The sequence below is a fragment of the Corvus brachyrhynchos genome, unplaced genomic scaffold (assembly GCF_000691975.1).
Source record: "Corvus brachyrhynchos isolate BGI_N302 unplaced genomic scaffold, ASM69197v1 scaffold126, whole genome shotgun sequence".
Lineage (NCBI taxonomy): Eukaryota > Metazoa > Chordata > Aves > Passeriformes > Corvidae > Corvus > Corvus brachyrhynchos.
Window position 1 is genome coordinate 4,842,875 of NW_008239283.1, and position 18,815 is coordinate 4,861,689.

The following is an 18,815-nucleotide window of genomic DNA, read 5'->3' on the forward strand; positions in this document are numbered from 1 at the left end:
GAAAAATACTGCCCAGATGTCAAGTGGCAAAGCACCCACCGTGCCCAGCAGCCTCCAACTCAGTGGAAATGCAGGAACAGAGGAGTGTTGCTCCAAAGGGCAAACTGGAAGTGTGTAATACAAAGAAAGAGGATGTAGTAGCACTAATGGACTCTCATTTCAATGTCTTTACTGTGGTAGGCTTGAGGCTGCTTTATGCAAAATGATCAAGGCTTTTAGCAGAAGCTGAAACTGCAGCTGCCAAGGGAAACATCACAAGCTTTAGAGGCGACACCATTTTCAGCTGGGATCGTCACAACTCACTTTGTTGTAGAGGGCAAGTTCAGGTGAGTCAGATCCAGCGTGCTGACAAACCACAGAGTTGGTTTTGTACAAATGTGGTTCTGTACAATGACCAAGATAAGGAGGGTGCAGCCATGCTCACAAAGTGATCGAGCACTGCTGGTGGTGCTTTCCCTCCAGCAGCTTGTGTGGGGGCTTGTCCCATACTGCTCCCCTTTCCCAATGCTGGCACTTCAGAAAAATTTTTAACTTATTTTCAGCTATGGAAGTGCATTTTTTTGGTAATATTCATAATTTATAGTTACTGCACTTGTTGGGGCTCTCTTTTACAGAATCCTACCTTTACATTCTCTGTGTTTGCTACAACCTACTTATAATATTTATAATAATAATAAGACATATAATTCTCCAAACTCACCCTTTCTTGAGAGCTCTCTGCTAGAGTGCAGGGGCCTCAGCTCAAGTGTTGGAGCAGCAAGATGTCCCCAGTGGCACCTTGTGACCATTTAGGTGGTCACTGCCTTCATGGCCATCGGAGAAAGATAAGATCAAGTAGCCACAAGGACTAAATTGATCCCTGTCAGGGTGTGCCAAGCATATTAAGATGTTTTAAATACTGTTAAAAGCTTGGATTTCATTTAGGAGCCATCAGCAAAGTGTTTTCATTAGTATGGCAGCTACTCAGTTTCTGCAGTGGTGTGACCCCATCCAGAGCCTATCCTGCAAGCATCAATACCACCTATGGCCAGTAATCTTTCACTTTCAACATTTACAATTAATTTCCATGACTGGTCTCGAGTGCCACACAATAACATGACACTAAAAAAGCATTAGTTCCTCCCCGTGTCATCCTCTACTTAGCTTTTTCTCATCGTCAGGAGATTTATGATTTTAATCTCCATTTTATAGAACTTATCACTTTCAACAACCAGAAGAAAATGCTAAATTGTTTTTATTGCTGTTCGACATACAAAGACATGATGCTGTATACCGTCATTTACATTTCACATTAAAAGTGAAATATGCTGTGAATGCACAAGTATTGGTTTTAATTTGACCCATCTGTTCAATGAAAAACAAAGAGGACTTCTAAATCACAACATTTAAATTCAGCGATTTGTAAACAGTTTATATGTTCATTTCTTCTGGGTTAAAACTGCCCTAAAGCATCACTCTTATGGAATCTCCAAATTAAATTGCTTTGCATTGTTCTCAGAAATGCAAGCTGGAGTTTCTTCCTCCTCAGTTTATTAATTTATTCCCCAAGCCAAGTAAATTAGCAAGACTTGTATTAAGAGTCTTGCCACTGAAATAATTTTGGGGAATTCACACAAGTATCTCCTGCCTCCAGAAACTGAGAGTACAGAGGAAGTGTCAGATACACTGGGTGGCAAATTCCCTTATCATAAAGGGCAAACCAGTTGCTTTCCTTTATTCAGCACTTTTGCAAGCACCACTGCATCTGCCTATTCCATGCTAGAGCACCACGAAGAATAACCAAGAAGGGGAAGAAAAGTCAGGGCAATTTACCTTCCCCTCTCAACCTAGCCAGGATTTGTATCTTAGACTGGGCTTTAATGCAGCTGTGGTAATGTACAAGGGGAGGGAGACCCACAGACACCTAAGGATCCCCCAAGCAGCACTTCAAGAGCAGGTATCTTTTTCTGCTTTGTGCAACAGGTGTATTTAGCTACCCTGCTGTGCCTCTCCCCCAGAAATCTGTACTGTCACTGGAGTGAGGGACAGAGAGCCCTTTCAATAAACCACATACAGGACCTCTCAACACCTTGTGAGAGGAGATGATTTCTTCATTTCATGGCAGCTTCGTGGTGTGCCACAGACCATGGCAAAAGCAGGACTAGGTGAAGAAGCAGAGAATCCTCAGGGAAAAAAAAAATAAAAGGAGGAAAAAAGTGATACAAAATCGAATCTACTTAAATTTGTAGAAGTGGAGAGACCCATGAATTTCAAGTCCCTCTCTGCCGTATCAGTCAGAGCACCAAAAAGCAACACAGAAATACTGGGTCTACAGTGCATTCTTACTCTAGATAGTTAATTTACTACATCCAGCATCATAATAAGCAACCCAACAAAACAGGAACCAACAGTAATGCAGCCAGGGCATGATTAAGGGTGCCTATAAAACTATCAACAAACGTGGAGACTACATGGATCACTGCCCAGAAAGATTCCAAGTTGGTGAGATGACAGCCTGATTAATTTTTTGTCTGACAAATGTGGTGAGAGAGATCAGAATCAAACATAATTTCAGGGTTACAAGCCTTCAAATAAAACCAGAGGAAAAAAAAAAAAATCAAAGAGGGCAACCGCAATTTGTGAAACCAAATCGACTCTCCAGTCCAGCTTCCTTAATGCTCAGATGCAACACAGCCACCACTGCTGAGGCTAAGCAAGAACTCTCCAAGGAGCATTCTGAATTAACAGGGAAATGCCTTCAGAGAGACACAAGCTTGAGATCTTGCAAGACAGTCTTCCCTCCCATCAGCAGCCTTACTAAAAACACCCATATTTGTCATTTAGTGGCAAAACATCCAAGTAGAGCTACTTTATATCCAGGCAACTGTTGCCTATTGCTACCCCAAAGGTCAAGCTGCAACAGCCTGTCACCCATATTGCTGCACGTAGGCATGTAATAAAATCAAAGAGAAATAGCAGACAGTAAATGGATTTTTCCTTCTTCCTTCCCACCTGTTCTAATGACAAAAAGAACCAAAAATATACAGAAAGATCAGGCTTCTTAAAATGCATCATCGCAACCAAAAGTGTTATCCCTCATTTTGTACCACTTTCAAATCATGTTTCCCCTTTGGGAGAGCTTGGTGAGATAAAAACGGAGGTTTCTGGGCTTTCTTGCCATGTGGAAAGGGGGTAGGGGAGGCAGACTAGGATGTGGCTCTTACCCAGGAATAAAGTGATCTGTCTCCTGGAGCTCTTGCCCTCTGAACTTTCACTTTTCCTTAGGTACTTCTCCTGGTGTCTTTGTCCACCCTTCACTGCCACAGTCCCTTCCTTGTGGATCATCAGGGCTTTCATCATGCTGTGGCACATGAAGGTGACAGATCCCAGCACGATGATGTACACAGCAAAGGCGCTGAAGATGCTGGCTTGAAACAGAGACCACTTGGAGGAGAGGTTGGTGCAGATGGTCATGTTGTGCTTCAGCTCAGGAATGTAGTGCCTGGGAGTAGGTCTGACACAGGAACTCACTCTCTGGTAGCCCTCGATGATCTCCAGGGGATATTCTGTGCCCATGGCAAAGAGCAGGGGCAGAGCCACTATGACAGATGTGCCCCAGACAAAGGTGATGAGCAGCTTCACTGTGCGGGGTCCAGACACAGCCTTGAACTTGAAGGGGTGGCAGATGGCCACATACCTCTCAAAGCTGAGCGTGGCCACATGCAGCACAGTGGCATAGCTGCAGGCTTCGAAGAGGAAGTAGTAGAGCTTGCAGGCAATGTTGCCATTGGGGGCAGAAAAGGGGCTCCAGATGGCACTGTAGAATTCCACGGGCATGCCCAGCAGGATGACCAGCAGGTCGGAGCAGGCCAGGCTGACCATGTGGTCAGTGACCTCCTTCTGCAGGTAGCCTTTCCTCTGCAGGATCCTGGTGGCCTTGATGGTGATGCTGTTGCCCAGGAGGCCCGCAACAAAGATAAAGACATAGATAAAAGCCAAGGTGATCTTGATCCCCAGAGCCACCTCAAACTCTGGGACGTGGCTGTGGTCGATGAGATGAGAACAGTCTGAAGAGGGTGTCTCTCCTGCCATGAGCAGTCCCAGGGTGGAGGAGGTGCTCTCCTGCCCTCTCCAACTTTCAAGTTCACAGCAAACAGGTCCTTCCTCACTCTGCCCCTCTCCCCGAGCCGCACATGTCCGAGCAGTCAGGTATAACGTGTGTCTCAACCAGCCACACCTGTGGGGTTTGTTGGTTTGTGAGCAACAGCCTCTGAGTCAGTCAAACAGGAAAGTGTTTCAGTTCTTACCTTTCTTTATGGCAAACACCTCTTGCTCTTTTTGGATTTTCCTCCTCCTTTCTCCACAGGGTGAAGCCTCTGTTCTCCAGCCCTTCACAATGTGAACTGCTCTGCTTTCCACGCTTGCCTCTTCCCCTGCAAGCAAAGCAGCTTTTGGTCCTGGCCCCAGCAGAAGGAAGTCAGTCTGTGTGGTTATACTATTCTGTTAACCATTAACCAAAATCTTGGCTATCCTTAGTCACTGTCAGCACAGCAGGTTTCAGGAGAAGGGGAAAAAAAATAAAAGCAAGCCCCTCATATCTGAAATTCACTTCCACTCACAGGACGAGGTGTTTCTCCTAAAGCTGTGGTTTGGTTATCAGGCTGAATGTATGAACAGTGCTGAAGAGAAAGTATGTCCTCAGGAGTTTAACATTCACTGGGCTTCAGACTTCACTACTGTATGTGCTACTGCCCACATGCTTCACTACTTCACATTTCCTCTAATGAAGACCTCAGCATCTGCAGTGCAGGTTATGGAGCTTGTGCAGCCACAGACTGATTTACATCAACAGGAGGTTCTGGTTTTCAGCTGCTGCTGCTAAACTGGCAGCTCCTTAAATAACTGATTAGAGTCTAAAGAGGCTTCTTGGAAGTTATAAAATAAGATGAGCTCTAAATTTAGACATGTGGATTGTTTCCCTTCAAAATTCCATCTTCTTAGATAACAGAATAACACAGTCAGTAATCCCAGTCATGACCATGCTTTCAAATAATCTGGACTAGCAGGGATGCAAATGTTCTTCCCCCTCCTGCATCTCACCCCGGGGGGAAAGAATTTAATGCGGTGTTTAGTTTTAGTTACAAACCATAGCAGTGAAGGCTCCCAAGGTAACCCCTGGAAACATTTAATTAGAGGGTGAGTATATGGATTAGGAGACCTTTAAATTACAGTGCAAAACAGCAGTACAGCTTTTGCAGCTGTAACAGAGAGAGGCCCAGCACAGTGATCTGCTCCAATACCAAATCTAAGAACAGTGGGTTCACAAAGTGATTTTTATTAACTAGACAAGCTCATGTGACACTTGCAGCTCATGATAAAAGAGAAACATTAGGAAGTTATTAAGCAGTCTCCTCACATTCAGTGGTTATCACTGTACCTCAGCAGCCCAAGTACATAATGAACAAAAGATGCCCAAAACAGGATAATCAGCACCTGTTTCTGTGCATTACTTATCCACCTCTGTTTCAGAAAAATCACCTCAAACCTTGCAGAACTTCAAGCTGTGTAGTCCCAGTCATCTTTCCTTACGTTTGATAATTCACATTTGTTCTGCTCAGACAAGCTTTCTATTATTACCCCATTTCTTTCACTTAATTTTACTTTATAAAAGTGTGAACAAAGATTACATATGCATGACTGAATTGTGGAAATGAAGCTAATTAAAATTTGCTGCTTACCATCAAAAGGGAAAAGGGAGAGAGAGAGAGAGCAAAAGAGAAGGCCCAATAGGATTAGATCTCCCCCTTTTTTCCCACACCAATTATAAAATGCAGAACACAATTTTACATTTTCAATATTATCTTTAGAACATACACAAAGTTTATTAAGTTTCTAATAAAGAGCTGGTGCCACAAAGGGGATAGGAAGGAAAGAGACAATTGTGGATGATCATAGATGGAGACCATTAAAAAAAAAAAAATCTTACATAGGTTACTGGATTAGATAAGCCAGGAGTGAGTATTCCAGAGTAAAATGCCTATCACGGGTGATTATAGAAAATATATCTTCCTGCAGAGAGATATTTCTCCAGAACTAAATGTGCTTAATGCCTCTTTGTGGCATGGAGGTTGAGAGGCCATAGTCTTTACCCCAGTGGATGTGATACCAGTTTATAAACTTAGGGTTTCGGTAATGGTCCCACCTTAGGGATTTCATTAAGTTTTCCTTCGTATCTTGCAGCAGTGAATACCATGAGTTATCTCTGTGTTGTTGCCTTTCCCATAGCAGTTCTGAAAGTGAATGTGGCCTGTGCAGTTGCACCTGGGAGAGCACTCCAGGGAGTCTCTCCTCACCCAATCTGTTGCATTGCACATCGTGACTTCGGCTGCCAGCACCGAGGAGGAGGCAAGAGCATGAAGGATAGAAATGGCTGTATTTCTTTCTAAAATCAGCACACATGGATGCTGCACACTGCCAATCACTTGTCAGCCCCTTGGTAAGAAAGCTGAGCCTCCTGGGGGTGCAGATGCCATGGGCACAGGTTGCAGCTGGCTATGTGTGCCACTCACTTGGCCTGTCCATGCTCACCCAAATGTTTGTAGTGATGCAGTTGTTGGTAAGAGACGACAAGAGGTGGGAGATAGAGAATCACGGAGATGGAGCACAGATTGTTGTTTATGTAGAGCATAAGGTGATTTTTCACCTTCAGAGATAATAAAGCTGCTGTGCTCACCTGCCCCAGTTTGTTACCCAACAGAGTGTACAAGGTTTCCTGGAGGGCTCTTTGCTTTCTTGCCTGGTCCTTGGATAACATCCTGGTGAAAAGCTTTTTGGGGCAGAAGAAAGCAGAGCTTTACCATCCACTGCATGAACACATCCACTGCATGAAGCTCCCCTTGTGCACCCTGTACAGCTCACCCACCACCTTTCATCCCGCCGTGCCCGTGGACCAGGCTGAGCAGGGGGCAGGAGGGGCTGCAAGGCACTCAGTCCTTGGCCAGCTGCTCATTAAAAGCCAGGTCTCCCAAACTCCTGATGAGGCTGGGCCCCCAAAACCAGCAGGTAGCACAAACTGTAGCTGGAATAAATGTTGGAAAAACAAACCCATTGGACAGATGCTGTTGCATTTGGGTGAGTGGGTTGCAGATTAACCTTTCCCAGCGTGCGGGGCCATCGCTGCTCCCACCTTCCCCAGCGCCCTTCCCTCCCCTGCTGCCGCGGGGTGCAGGATCACCCGTGGCTCTTGCTCAATTACCATGCAGCACAGTGCCAAGCTGCTCTGACTGGCACACAGGCACTGCCACACTCGCGTTACCTCTGCAGAATTATTTCTCGATAGCTGTGTTGTGAATATGCAAATCCACCTTAATTGGCTACGCTAATCACACTGCTCCGACTGGTTTCTGTTCTCAAACTGTTCAAGCTACTTGACAGGAACAAAGAAAATATCTCGGTTTCTTGCTTCCCTTAGCTTAAAAACTCTAAAACCTAAATGAAAAAGGAGAGCTATCTCAAAAGCAAAGAAAATGAGGCTGTGAAAAGGATTAAAATTTTTTCAGATAAAAACACATTGACTGTTTTTTTCTTGCCAGTCTTTACCATTCCCCATCTCAACAAACCTCTTGTCCCCAGAATATCTGTGATACCTTTGTCTTGCCAGTATTTGTTTAGAGAAAGTGAATCCTGGGCTTGTTCAATTCTCTTTGAAACACAAAGTAAACAAAATGAGATTTCTGCTCTGCAGAGGCAGCTACTCTGATCTGCACAGGCAGAGGGGAAAGTGCTGTGGGAATGAAAGGAAGAAGCAACAAAGACAAAAGTGAAATGTCCAGGTGATTTTAAATGTTTTAAGACATCAATTTGTGTAAGATAGCTCATGTTGGCTTTTAAAATTATTTTTCATTAGAAATTTAAATAATTAAAGACTGCTCTGAGATAACTTGAGGCTTCTTTCAGTTTTCTAGCATCTAACAAGCCTCCTTACCCTTAAGATCTCTTTGTATTCTTTTGGTGAGTTATTCTTGAATTATAATTTTCTTCTTTGGAAGATTATTTTGATAGTTAATTGTGGGGTATGCCCAGGCATACCCCACAGTTAATATTATAAATAAATACAAGTCATTTGTGAAATTTATGTCTTATTCATTTCCTTAAGAGTTTGGGTTTGGGTGAAACAGTTTAACAACCATTTTGCTCCTAACTGCTTGGCTCCTTTTCTTTTGGTAGGATGAGAGACTGGGTTATGCAAGCTGGAGAGTGGATCTGCCGTGTAACCTGAATATCCATAATGAATTCTATTGGGTTAGATTACCTCTACAAGGATGGCATACGGAAAGCTGCCATCTTTTATTCAGCAATGTGCAGTGTTACCTGCTGTAATGCCATCCTCTCAGAGCATTGTATTGTGTATGCTTATTTGGAGGATAGAGAAATTTGGATTTGGAAATAGGATTTCAAAAGTGCTTCCAGGATACACAGTGAAAAAGATCTCTGCTCCAAATCATTCCGTCTAAATAAATAGATGAAAGCGCTTCTCTGCTTGCAGTGTATTTTACAAATTGGCAAGCAACATGAGGAGAAACTGGTGACAGTGAGACTAAATGGTTTATCTAAGATACAGAAAATCTGTGCAACACCTGAGCCTCCTCACCAATACGCTGGATTCCTGCTAACTTCCTCACACGACCTGCAGCACCCAGACTGCTGAGCAAGAAATGCATTTACACAGGTCTTCACTGGCTGCTCTGGTGTTTGTAACTGATGCTAATTAATGATAATTTAAAACACAAGTACAGCACCAAAACACATAATTATTGTATGCAGCCATATCTGGAATTGTTGAACAATACACCACCTGCTGTCTGATCTCCCCAGTAAATGAAAGACGTTAAAGCTGTTCAAAGCCTTCACTCAACTGCAATGGTGTCTGAAGTAAACCAAATGCAGCAGGAGGTTTGTGGTTTGCTGTGATTAGGTGGGAGAGCACTTTGCCTGGCAAGGAAGTGGAAGGGTTATTGTTCCACTCCTGGAGTAAGGGAAGAGATGCACTTCTCTGTCCCTTGACACTGCAGGAGGTGTTAACAGGCCAAGAAGAGGCCACCAGTCATGGCCCCAAACTGAGAGCAGCTGATAAGACAGGCTGGAAAATGCAGGTAAAGCAAATCTCCTGAAATGAGATGGTCCTTTTTGCATCCTTTGGGAATGAGGCACCAAAGGAAATGAGTTTATTTATATCCCAGGCCTGATAAAGGAGCTGTAACTTAAAGCCAAAATGAACATATACACTAAGCCTGGATCCCAATAAACACAAATCGACTGTATTGAACTCATATCCTAAAATATCTGTCAGCCTCCCCTCTGTCTGAAGCACAGTGGCATCAAGGCACAACATTTGGTTCAACAAATCACCACTGTGGGCCTTGGGGCACAATCCCCAGCACACTGAATCAAATCCCATTTTTCTCTGTGTGACTTCTAAATGGCCACCTTGTCCAAATAGACATTAATGGCTGCAAAATACAATTCAAAGCTCCTATTTGAGAGCATACTGAGTTCCTTATGCCATATTTTAAGTGAAATTCTTCTGTGCAGTGTACTTTTCCAGCTCATCTTTTAACAGAGGTTCACACTTTTGGATGCTGCTGTGCTACTGCCCTAGAATAAAAACCTGAGATTTCTTTCTCTGAATGTAGTTAATTGCTGAAAGTGACAAGACAGAGAGAACTTCTGTAAAAATGCATCTCACATCCTGAATTCTCCATAATTTTTGTTAAAAATCTGCAAGGTCGATAATCTATGGAAATGATTGTCACATGCTGGTACCAAAGCACTGCAATTCAGAGCTCATGCTTTTTTTTTTTTTCCTAACAAACCAACAGGGAATCTTCGTAAAAGGTGTTGATGGTTTAATCCTGGTCTCCTGAAAAATCTCTTAATAGAAATGTTAAACCTTACAATTGGAAGGAAAAGCAAAAATTATCTCCTTGCTTCTTGCACTCGCCATTTTATCACCATCAGGACTTGCCCAGCTGAGCTATTACAGAATCATTTTGCCTCTTTTCAGAACTCAGCTGATGGGGTTTAGCCTGAAGCAAACTAATGACAGCTTTTTGACCCAATTCTAAGGAGCCCTAGCAGCACATCACCACAGCAAGGGCACTTCTGTCACCCTGCTCTTTCTCATTTGCAATACATATATGATGCCAAAATTCAAAATACCCTTCTCATTTTAAGGATCTTGTATTTTACCATTATGTAGTTCATTCCCTTGCAGAAACGTCAACAAACTCAATTTCAAATAGCTTGTAAGGAAAAAGGCAGAGTGTTTCACCTGTTGCTGTGATCTGGGCTACAGCAGGTAGCAACAATCACCTCTGGATATGGCAAGAAAATTAATATTATACAGTACTTTATGCATATAGAAGATGCCACATCTCAGTTTCTAAGTAAAAGATGTAAATTCTGCCAGAGCTGAAATCTGGCCAGAATGCAGGGCTTCAGTTCTTCTTCTCAGCAGAAACACTAGGTGAATCTGGCTCCAGGACACCACCAGCTCACTGCTGACTTGTGGAGGTTTGCATTTTTCCTTCACTGCATTTTAGCTGTCATTGAAATGCAGAGGCAAATATTAACAGTGTAATGGGACTGTTTGGCAATTTAGCACTGTATTGACAAATGCAAGTCAAGCAAGGAAAATATAAAACAAACAAACCTGCAAGTGAGCTGATCTAAATTTAGAGGACACACTTTACTTCTGAGTTAGGGTTTGTATTGTTTGCAGTGCTTATTTCTGATGGCCCTGCATGGTGTGTGTGTGTGGTTCCTCATTTGCTTTGGGAATGCATTTATGCTCACTTTATCTGTGTACCTTCTTTTATTTCTGAAATGCTTCTATTAAACAATGACATGGGAAGTGGCTGGTCACTGTGAGCTAAATCCTGAAACTGAACAGGGAAATAAATAGGAAATGGGATCCCAAACTGTTTATTTTACCTGTGTTTATGTGGTACTGCATTCTGTGCAAGTGGTTGTTTGAGCACAACAGGACCACCTATCAGAACATACTTGTGATCAATAAATTGTTATGACTTCACATAGTAGGTAAGTAGAGCTCTTCTGTTTTAGAAAAATACAAAAACTCCTTTGTCTGTAGCAAACCAAGTGCTTTTATATAAATTTTGAAGCATGAATTATATCAAGTTAATGTGATAATATTTTATTTATGCCTTTTTTTCTCTTCACTTTCTGAATCTCTAATTCTCTCCCCCTCATCCCCACCCTTCTTGACAATAGTTTCTATCTTCGTTCCTTGGCATACTCTTCCTACTAAGAAAACATATGCTTCGAACAGCTGGAAATGCCAGCCTGCTGCCACAAGGCCTGTTTTGACATCTGACACTGTCACCCCAGGATTGCCTGCTGGCAGTGAAGATCTTCCTCGCTGGAACCAAGATTTGATTGGTGCCATCCTAAAGAAGATGTGTAAAATATTCTTGCTACCCCAGGAGTCCCTCTTTTCTCTGTTGACAAAAAGAGCTCCCAGCACAAACACAGAGTGGAGACAGCATGTAAAAATCTTTGTGTGTGCATCAGCTGACATATCCCACTCATTTTGTGAATGTTACTTTGATTACCCAACTGTTGGGTGACTTTTCTTTGCTATTGTAGCTCCCAGTCTTAACTTTTCTTTGACTTAAGAGCCATCAGGAAGAATCACTGCATGCAGAAACCAGCTAGCAATACAGACTGCTCAAGAGCCATTAGTGTTACAGGACATCCATTCTGATGAATAAAGAACTCGGGTCTAGGTCAATGGACCAGAATGGTCCAGAATGGACTTGCCTGGTTTGCTCCTAAATAAACATTTGATAAGGAATAGAGATTATCTGGAGACACTATCCTAGAAAGATAGTCTCTCCAGATGCTACCCAGAAAGAACAAACCAGAATTTGTAAAAATACAAAGTTTTAACTCAGACTCGTGCACTATCTACAGAAAGAAAAGGCTCTCTAGGGTACAAAAAGAAACCTGGAACTGTCAAACATCAGCCTAAAGGGATGATGAGTCAGGAAGGTCTCCTAGAAAATGTTTTGTGTGTGTTTGCAAGATTTAGAGTTGGTCTTGGGTTTTTTTCTACATGTGAGCTAAGTTTAAGAGGCCTTGCAGTGAGAGACTCCTGCCTGCTGAGGTTTCCCTCTCCTCTTTTGGCCCTGAATTGGCAAAGTCTCCTATTACCAACACTGAGGTCAAGCCTGACTGCATGGGTTGTAGGAAGCCCCAGACTGGGGACTGCTGCTCTGGAAGTTATGCAGTGCTGCTGTAAAAATAAATGTCAGTCTTAAATCTAAGTACTTGATGTCTTTAACTCCACAATGTGATTAATTCAGTGAGAAGGAGCTGAGGAACCACTGAATGTGGTCAAAGCAGCCATTTTGCTTTGTTAAGTGAAAATACAAGCTCTTTCATTGCTCCCTTTGTTACTGGCAGAGATAATTTGCCTCCCACACTGAAACATTTTGGAAGAGAGCATCACTCCCATACCCTTTCAGTGTCTGTACTGCTATTTAATCATTGTTTCATTCCCACTTTGATTGCAGCATGGCTCATGGAGACTGCTGTTTCCAAGGCATTGCACCTCTCACATGGAAGCTGTGAGAAATGACAGATCCGGCTTCTCAAACCGAGGAGCATCACATCCTCCCCAGGGAACTTGGGATGTGTCCCTGAGAACTGCTCTTCTGCACAGTGTGGGAAACACAGGAAGCACCTCCCATGAGCAGGGAGATTTCCCTCTCTCCCTGAACAGGTGGCTGTAAAGCCCTTCCCCCTTTTATCCAGACTGATAATTCCTGACTATTCTAACCTTCCAAAATATTTTCAAGTAGTCTAACCCTTGGGAAACAAGTTAATATGGATTTCTACAATGCAAGCTCCAGCAAGCCGTTGCTCTTTTTTTCAGTCATACACTTTTTGAGACCATTTACATCTCTGTTACATATTGCTTAATAATTGTTTTTGACAGGTTAAACTGGTAGTGAGTATAAAGCAAAATAATCCCAAGATAGTGAGCTGAACAGTTCAGTGGTTCTCTAACACATTACTCTACTGGAAAGCCTAAAGGAGCAAACAAGATGGGAATCCCACAGACCAGGGTTAGATATAAAACAGATTAAAAATGAACATAATTCCCTAACCTTATAGCACCCATAGGAACCAAAAACTCTTCTGCAGAATTTAAATTTACAACATTAATAGAATAAATAACTGCATTAGAATTCCATGATTTGTGTTACTAGTCCCTGGAAACACTTTAATTCCTTTTATCTCCTATGAGATCCTTCCCATAAGGATTTCTCTAAATTATACCTCCTGTCTTTCAGTGTTGTGGATTAATAATGTTTCACTAATGAGGATTAAATAGCTCAAGAACTCTGTGATGTGTGCAAACAGCAACACTGTAAGGCAAGATTCGTATTCAGAACCAAGAACTTTGTTCAATTTTCGAAAACCTGGAATTATGCTGTAGAACTTCTCTAGGTAAAACTTAACTGCCTTCAATAAAAGCTGTGCTTTTTCACTCATAGGTTCATTCATTGAAGACCAGAAGGGAGCAGGCTGATTGGATCCCATGACGATCACCCAGCCCCTCACAGTGAGCACATTAGATTCTGTTTGGCTGAGATACCTGCACCCTCCTTCACTCAGAGACCTCAAGATATGGAGGCATCGTTATTTCTTTTTGTAGTTCCTTAAAGTATGAGTACAGGTTCTTATTTGCACTGGTTTGATTTCTGCCTCCAGACTCTAGTTCTTTCTGGGACTCTAATTTTAGTTCAAATGGCCCTTGAGAAAGGACTTAGAGACTCTTCCAGTCACCCATATATTGTCACCTGTGTGTGGTCTTCCTGATTATTTCTTCCTTATACCAAGATATCTGGCCCTGGTCATGTTTGTTTTCTACCTGGAATCCAGCTTTTTACACCTCTCAGGTCAGGGTTTCCCATGAAAAGCATTACTGTCTTCAGCCTCAGCAGGGTGGTACACCTGGGACATACCTTCCCAGCCCTATCAGCTGTTTCTCAGCTAACACTTCATTCTTCCCCCTCCTCCTCCTCTCTGCCACAGTATCACCTTGGCAAATTGCATTGAATTTCAATTAATCTCCTAAAACATCTTCCAAGCTGCTGTTTTCCAGGGAATTCTCCCTTCTGCAGAAGCATCCCTTACAGGTTGTCTATTGGTTGCATTTTGTGCACGGGCTCAGATTTATCGAATAAACTACGAATCAAGCTGGGATACCCTGCCCTCATGCTGACCACTGCTCCGGGCTTTAATCCATGTACTTGCAGCTGGATCATTGATAAAAATGTTCAGTAGTTTCAGATGGTGTGTGAACTGTTTGAAATACATCCAAGTTTTTCTGATTCCCAGAGGGGATACCCAGTTCCAGCCCATGATTAGCCTGAGCTGATCAGTCGATCTGCTACATTTTCTTTAATGTTCCCCCAACCAACCTCCCTGGAGCACTCCACGAGTTCTGTAATAATTGCCAATGACATCTCACTTTTGAGATCTGCTAGCTCATTTTTAATGCATGCTTCACTGAAGCTGCAGAATGCAAAATTTTTCATCAGAATATAAGAAAAATATTATCAATATCTACGCAACAGCCATTATCAACACATTTATAATCTCATTCAAAATCAGGTTTCCTGCATAAGCTATATTTTTCAGAGAAGCTGTGCTGTTTAACATTTATTATATTTCTGTCCTTTGAATCTCTATCATTTAAACCCCTTATTAACTTTTCCATTATTTTGCCAACGTTAAGGATAAGAGTATGGTTTCTCACCCATGTCAAGTTTTTTAAATCTTTGGAAAATGCTATTACTTTAATTATTTAACCCACGTTTCATGATTTTAAAAGAGCATCACAAGGCCAGAGATGCTGTTTTAAAAATCCTCTTGTCAGTTTTGTAGAGTGCAAGACATCCAAGTCTGCTGCTTTAAACTTAAGTCTTCCTGCTGTGATATCAACCAAGAAACTTCACTGAACATTTCTGAATCACTACAGACAATTTTGCTGTCTTCACCTGGAAACAGCCTAACACTTGAGTGTGGTCTGAAGGATTAGGGTGTGATTTGACTGCAATATTCCATTGCATCATGTGGCTGTATTTCATTTCTAAGTTCTGTTTTTCTCTGTCTGCATAGTAAATAGCTGGATACTACAATCCTACTGCAATCAACTGCAATAGCTCTTCAACAGGTTTCAGTCCAACCCCAACTGAATTATGAATGAAAAAAACTGCTGAAGTGACTTTCCAGCTCCCTGACATCTCCTTACTATTCCTGACCTAACAGTAGGGAGCTAGTGTGTGGAAAAGATGAATCACTTCCATTTCCATTTTGAGCAAACTGGTGTATTAGCTGTGCTGAAGGCTTTTTGGTACTTGGGCAGGTGTGAATCTGTTTTACTGGGTTTTGGTGGGAATGCAAAGAGAGAAATGCAGGCTGCAGATGCCAGATTTCTACTTTGTGTTACTAAAGTCCTCCTAGCTTAGTAACATATGTATCAATAAATATGTACTGAGGTACAAGTGGGTAACCTGCTACCCAAGCACTGCAGTAACTCTGAGTGGAAGGATTCTTCTCCGAGCTCTGTTGCTCTGGCTTAGGCTGCTCATTGGGACAGTTGTTTGCTTTTGCAGCAATAAAGGATTAAGACTTTCATGTTCTGCTGCAATAAGCCTGCAGTCTTTATGCTGCAATTCCAGAGCACTTAATCAGAAGCAGACTTAGCAAGTCACACAATAAATGTGTTATCAATTTTACCTTATCAGAAAAGTTAACATGAGCACACTGCTAGGAAAAATCTGTCTGGTTTTAGTGGTACACAGGCTGGGTTTTCAGCACCAGTTCTGATCCTGAAGTATTCTGTAATGCCCAAAAGGCTGGCATGTAAGCATCTCATTTATGATAAAGAAGTGTCAGTATAAACTCTGAAGCAAAAGTTGCAAAGCTGGATTTCTTGTCTGGCAGTAGATTTCCAAACAATATACTTTGTACTACGGTCATGTTTCAGTGCTGAGCTGTACGATTTATCCTACAGGTGTCATTGCACACTCTCAGATTGCTGTGAACTTCAGACATTGATATAAACATTTTATTAAGTTGTTCTAATGCATTGCTGCCATGATGAAGGTCTGGAAATAGATTGATTTGGCTTGAATGTTGTTGTAAGATATTCCACAATGACCTCAGAGGTAAAAATACTGTGAAAAAGAAAATTTTCAAAAGCCAGCCTTTAAGGGTAAATGAAAGTTGTTGTTGTTGTGTGGAGATTTTAGTCTCAAATCTCAGCATGTAAGAACTGAAATTCCCTGCCACACTGGGACAAACAGCAAACTGTGTGACACAAGCTCCTGGCCTCAGGCAGCTCCCTGCCAGCAGGGCTGTGCTGAAACTCCTGCCCTGTCGCTACACATCAGAGAGGCAAGAACCAGAGGCAATCACCTGAGGCAATCACCTGCCCCTTAGACTCGCCACAGCAAGACACAGACCAAAACTCCTCTTGTGCAAGAGTCACCACGAAGCCAAGCAGGGCAGGAGGAGTGTTGGAGCAATGACCTTCTTGCTCTAAAGCCACAGCTTCCTTTAACTGCTTTGAAAGTTGATTCCACCTTTGGAAGCACCAACAACTTTTGAGATCCACCCTGTTCCCCAGGCTCCAGTCCCAGCTTGGGCTCTCCTGCCCCACAGTCAGGATTGGGGTGCTTTAGTTACATAGGGTTAAACCAAAATCACTGCATCCTCTCACTGGTGCTGGTTAGCACAGGGCAGTAATGAGCATAGGCTTAACTCTGGTTTATACCATGTTAGATCCTCAGAACAAGGTACCTTACCTAAGTGGTGACTGAGCCATGGCCTTGTCCTGGGCTGAAAAACCAACAGACCCACCACTAAGCTCTTTCTTCCAGCTCCATGAGTGATTCTGGGTATTCCACAGCACTCAGCTTCTTCTCAGATTAAAGTAGAAAGGAGGAAGGAAGAGCTGGCACTGTCCTCTAGAGACATTTGGCTTCTTATGCTAATGCTGACAATTTAAATTACCCTTATCTTTTTTAATCCCTCTCTCCCACATTGCAGAAACTGTAGCCAGCTCAGAGGAGAAGCAGAAGCAGACTGGGAGCAGCAGACACCTGCTTTTCCTGGAGGAGATGAAGAATATTATTTACCTATTGAACAGCAATATGGCCTTAAGTAAGAATATGCAGATTCAATTTAATAACCAGCTAGGAAAATACACACTGTCTGTGCTTGGGATTGGATCCACAGAGCCACAGAGGAATTTGGCTTTTGGAAATGGCTTTTTCCACGTTTTTGTGTGTGTGTATCAGTGGTCAGCTCTGTACACATTTGCTAAGGCTACTGTTCATTTCAGATAGCTCTTGCCATTTCAGCTCTGGAAAAAAAATCTTGCTTTTTGTACCTTTACGAAGTATTATTTAAAAGTCAAAGAGTTACGGTTACCTGGCAACCTATAAATGAAGTCTTTGGAAAAGAAACCTGGAAGAAGGGACCTGTTGAATATCAGGCTTCTTTCTACATTGTACATGAACCTCTCTCACAAAAGATTTCAAGTGTAAATGGCTCTTTCCACTCTGGGACTAGTTTAAACTTAGAAGTATTAGCAAAATACAAAAAAAATATAAATATGTTTATATGAATAAAAAAAGATGGTAAAACCTTTTCCCTGACCTTTTCACTATCCTGCCCTGGCCTGTAACTTCACCTGAGCTGCAAAAAAAGCTTCAGTTCTCTTTGAAAGGCTGCAAGTGTTTAATTAATTAATCAATTAAACTTCACCTGAGCTGCAAAAAAGCTTCAGTTCTCTTTGAAAGGCTGCAAGTGTTTAATTAATTAATTAATTAAACCATAAGAACGGTGAGAGGAGTATGCCTGAGTAACTGGTACAGCCAGAGCATTGCAGTTTTCTCCATTTCAGGCTTCAACCCTGCATGGAAAGACTGCCCTGACCCATCCCATCCCATCAGGACCTCGGTGCTGGCATCTGTCCAGTTAACAATGCATTGAGAAAAGCTTTTCTCTTCCATTGCCTTTGTAAATCTGAAGCATAACCTGACTCTAGATGTGAGCTAGAGAGCATTACAGAGAAAGCAGGATGGACACTGAAGGGTGAAATGCCGATTACAGAGCTTTGTGAGCTGGATGAAGAGCCCGGGCACGAGGGCTGCTCTTCCTTCTTGCCACTCCTTGCTGAGCACAGGAGGAAGTTCAGGCTGTTCCCTGCAGATGCGGCAGCAGCAGCAGCACCACACTCCCAAGCAGCTGAACACATCTAGCACACAGATGTCTGGTTTGGTATTAACATCATTTCAGATGTACATTCAAGGGGCAGATGTATAATCTGGGACTACATCCAAATTGTCATTTAACGCAGTAATATAATCAGTAAGAATTTCTTCCCTTCTACTGTTGCTCATTCTTCCTCCTGCTCCTTAAAAACTAAAGCAAGGAAAACAAAGAAAATTTAAAATAACAACCTTTAAACAAAAACAAACAAACAAAAACAAAAAAAAAAAACCCAAACCAACAAAACAGAACAAAACTAAACCGAAAAGCAGACTGAAGCATCACAATTGATGTAGTTCTATGGCACATTATCAAAGACTTGATTATCTCTGGAAGTGCAATGGCTTTTGAAGTAAAAAAATATTTAAACCTGCCATGTTGTAAAATTACCTTATTTAACTGAGGGTCAGACCCCACTTAACAGGTAGCAGCTAAAAGAAGAGAAAGGTCTTAAAATGTGT

At 42.3% G+C, this 18,815-nt stretch overlaps 1 protein-coding gene across 1 annotated transcript; it reads right to left on the reverse strand.

Annotated features, from left to right (window-relative positions):
- Positions 1 to 3,096: 3,096 nt before the first annotated feature.
- GPR39 (G protein-coupled receptor 39) lies at positions 3,097 to 18,502 on the reverse strand. Its single transcript, XM_017740114.1, has 2 exons — positions 4,287 to 18,502; positions 3,097 to 4,216 (listed from the first exon to the last, which is right to left on the reverse strand). Exon 2 carries the CDS (start codon positions 4,069 to 4,071, stop codon positions 3,097 to 3,099), a length of 975 nt encoding a protein of 324 aa, XP_017595603.1. The 5' UTR covers positions 4,072 to 4,216; positions 4,287 to 18,502.
- Positions 18,503 to 18,815: the final 313 nt, after the last annotated feature.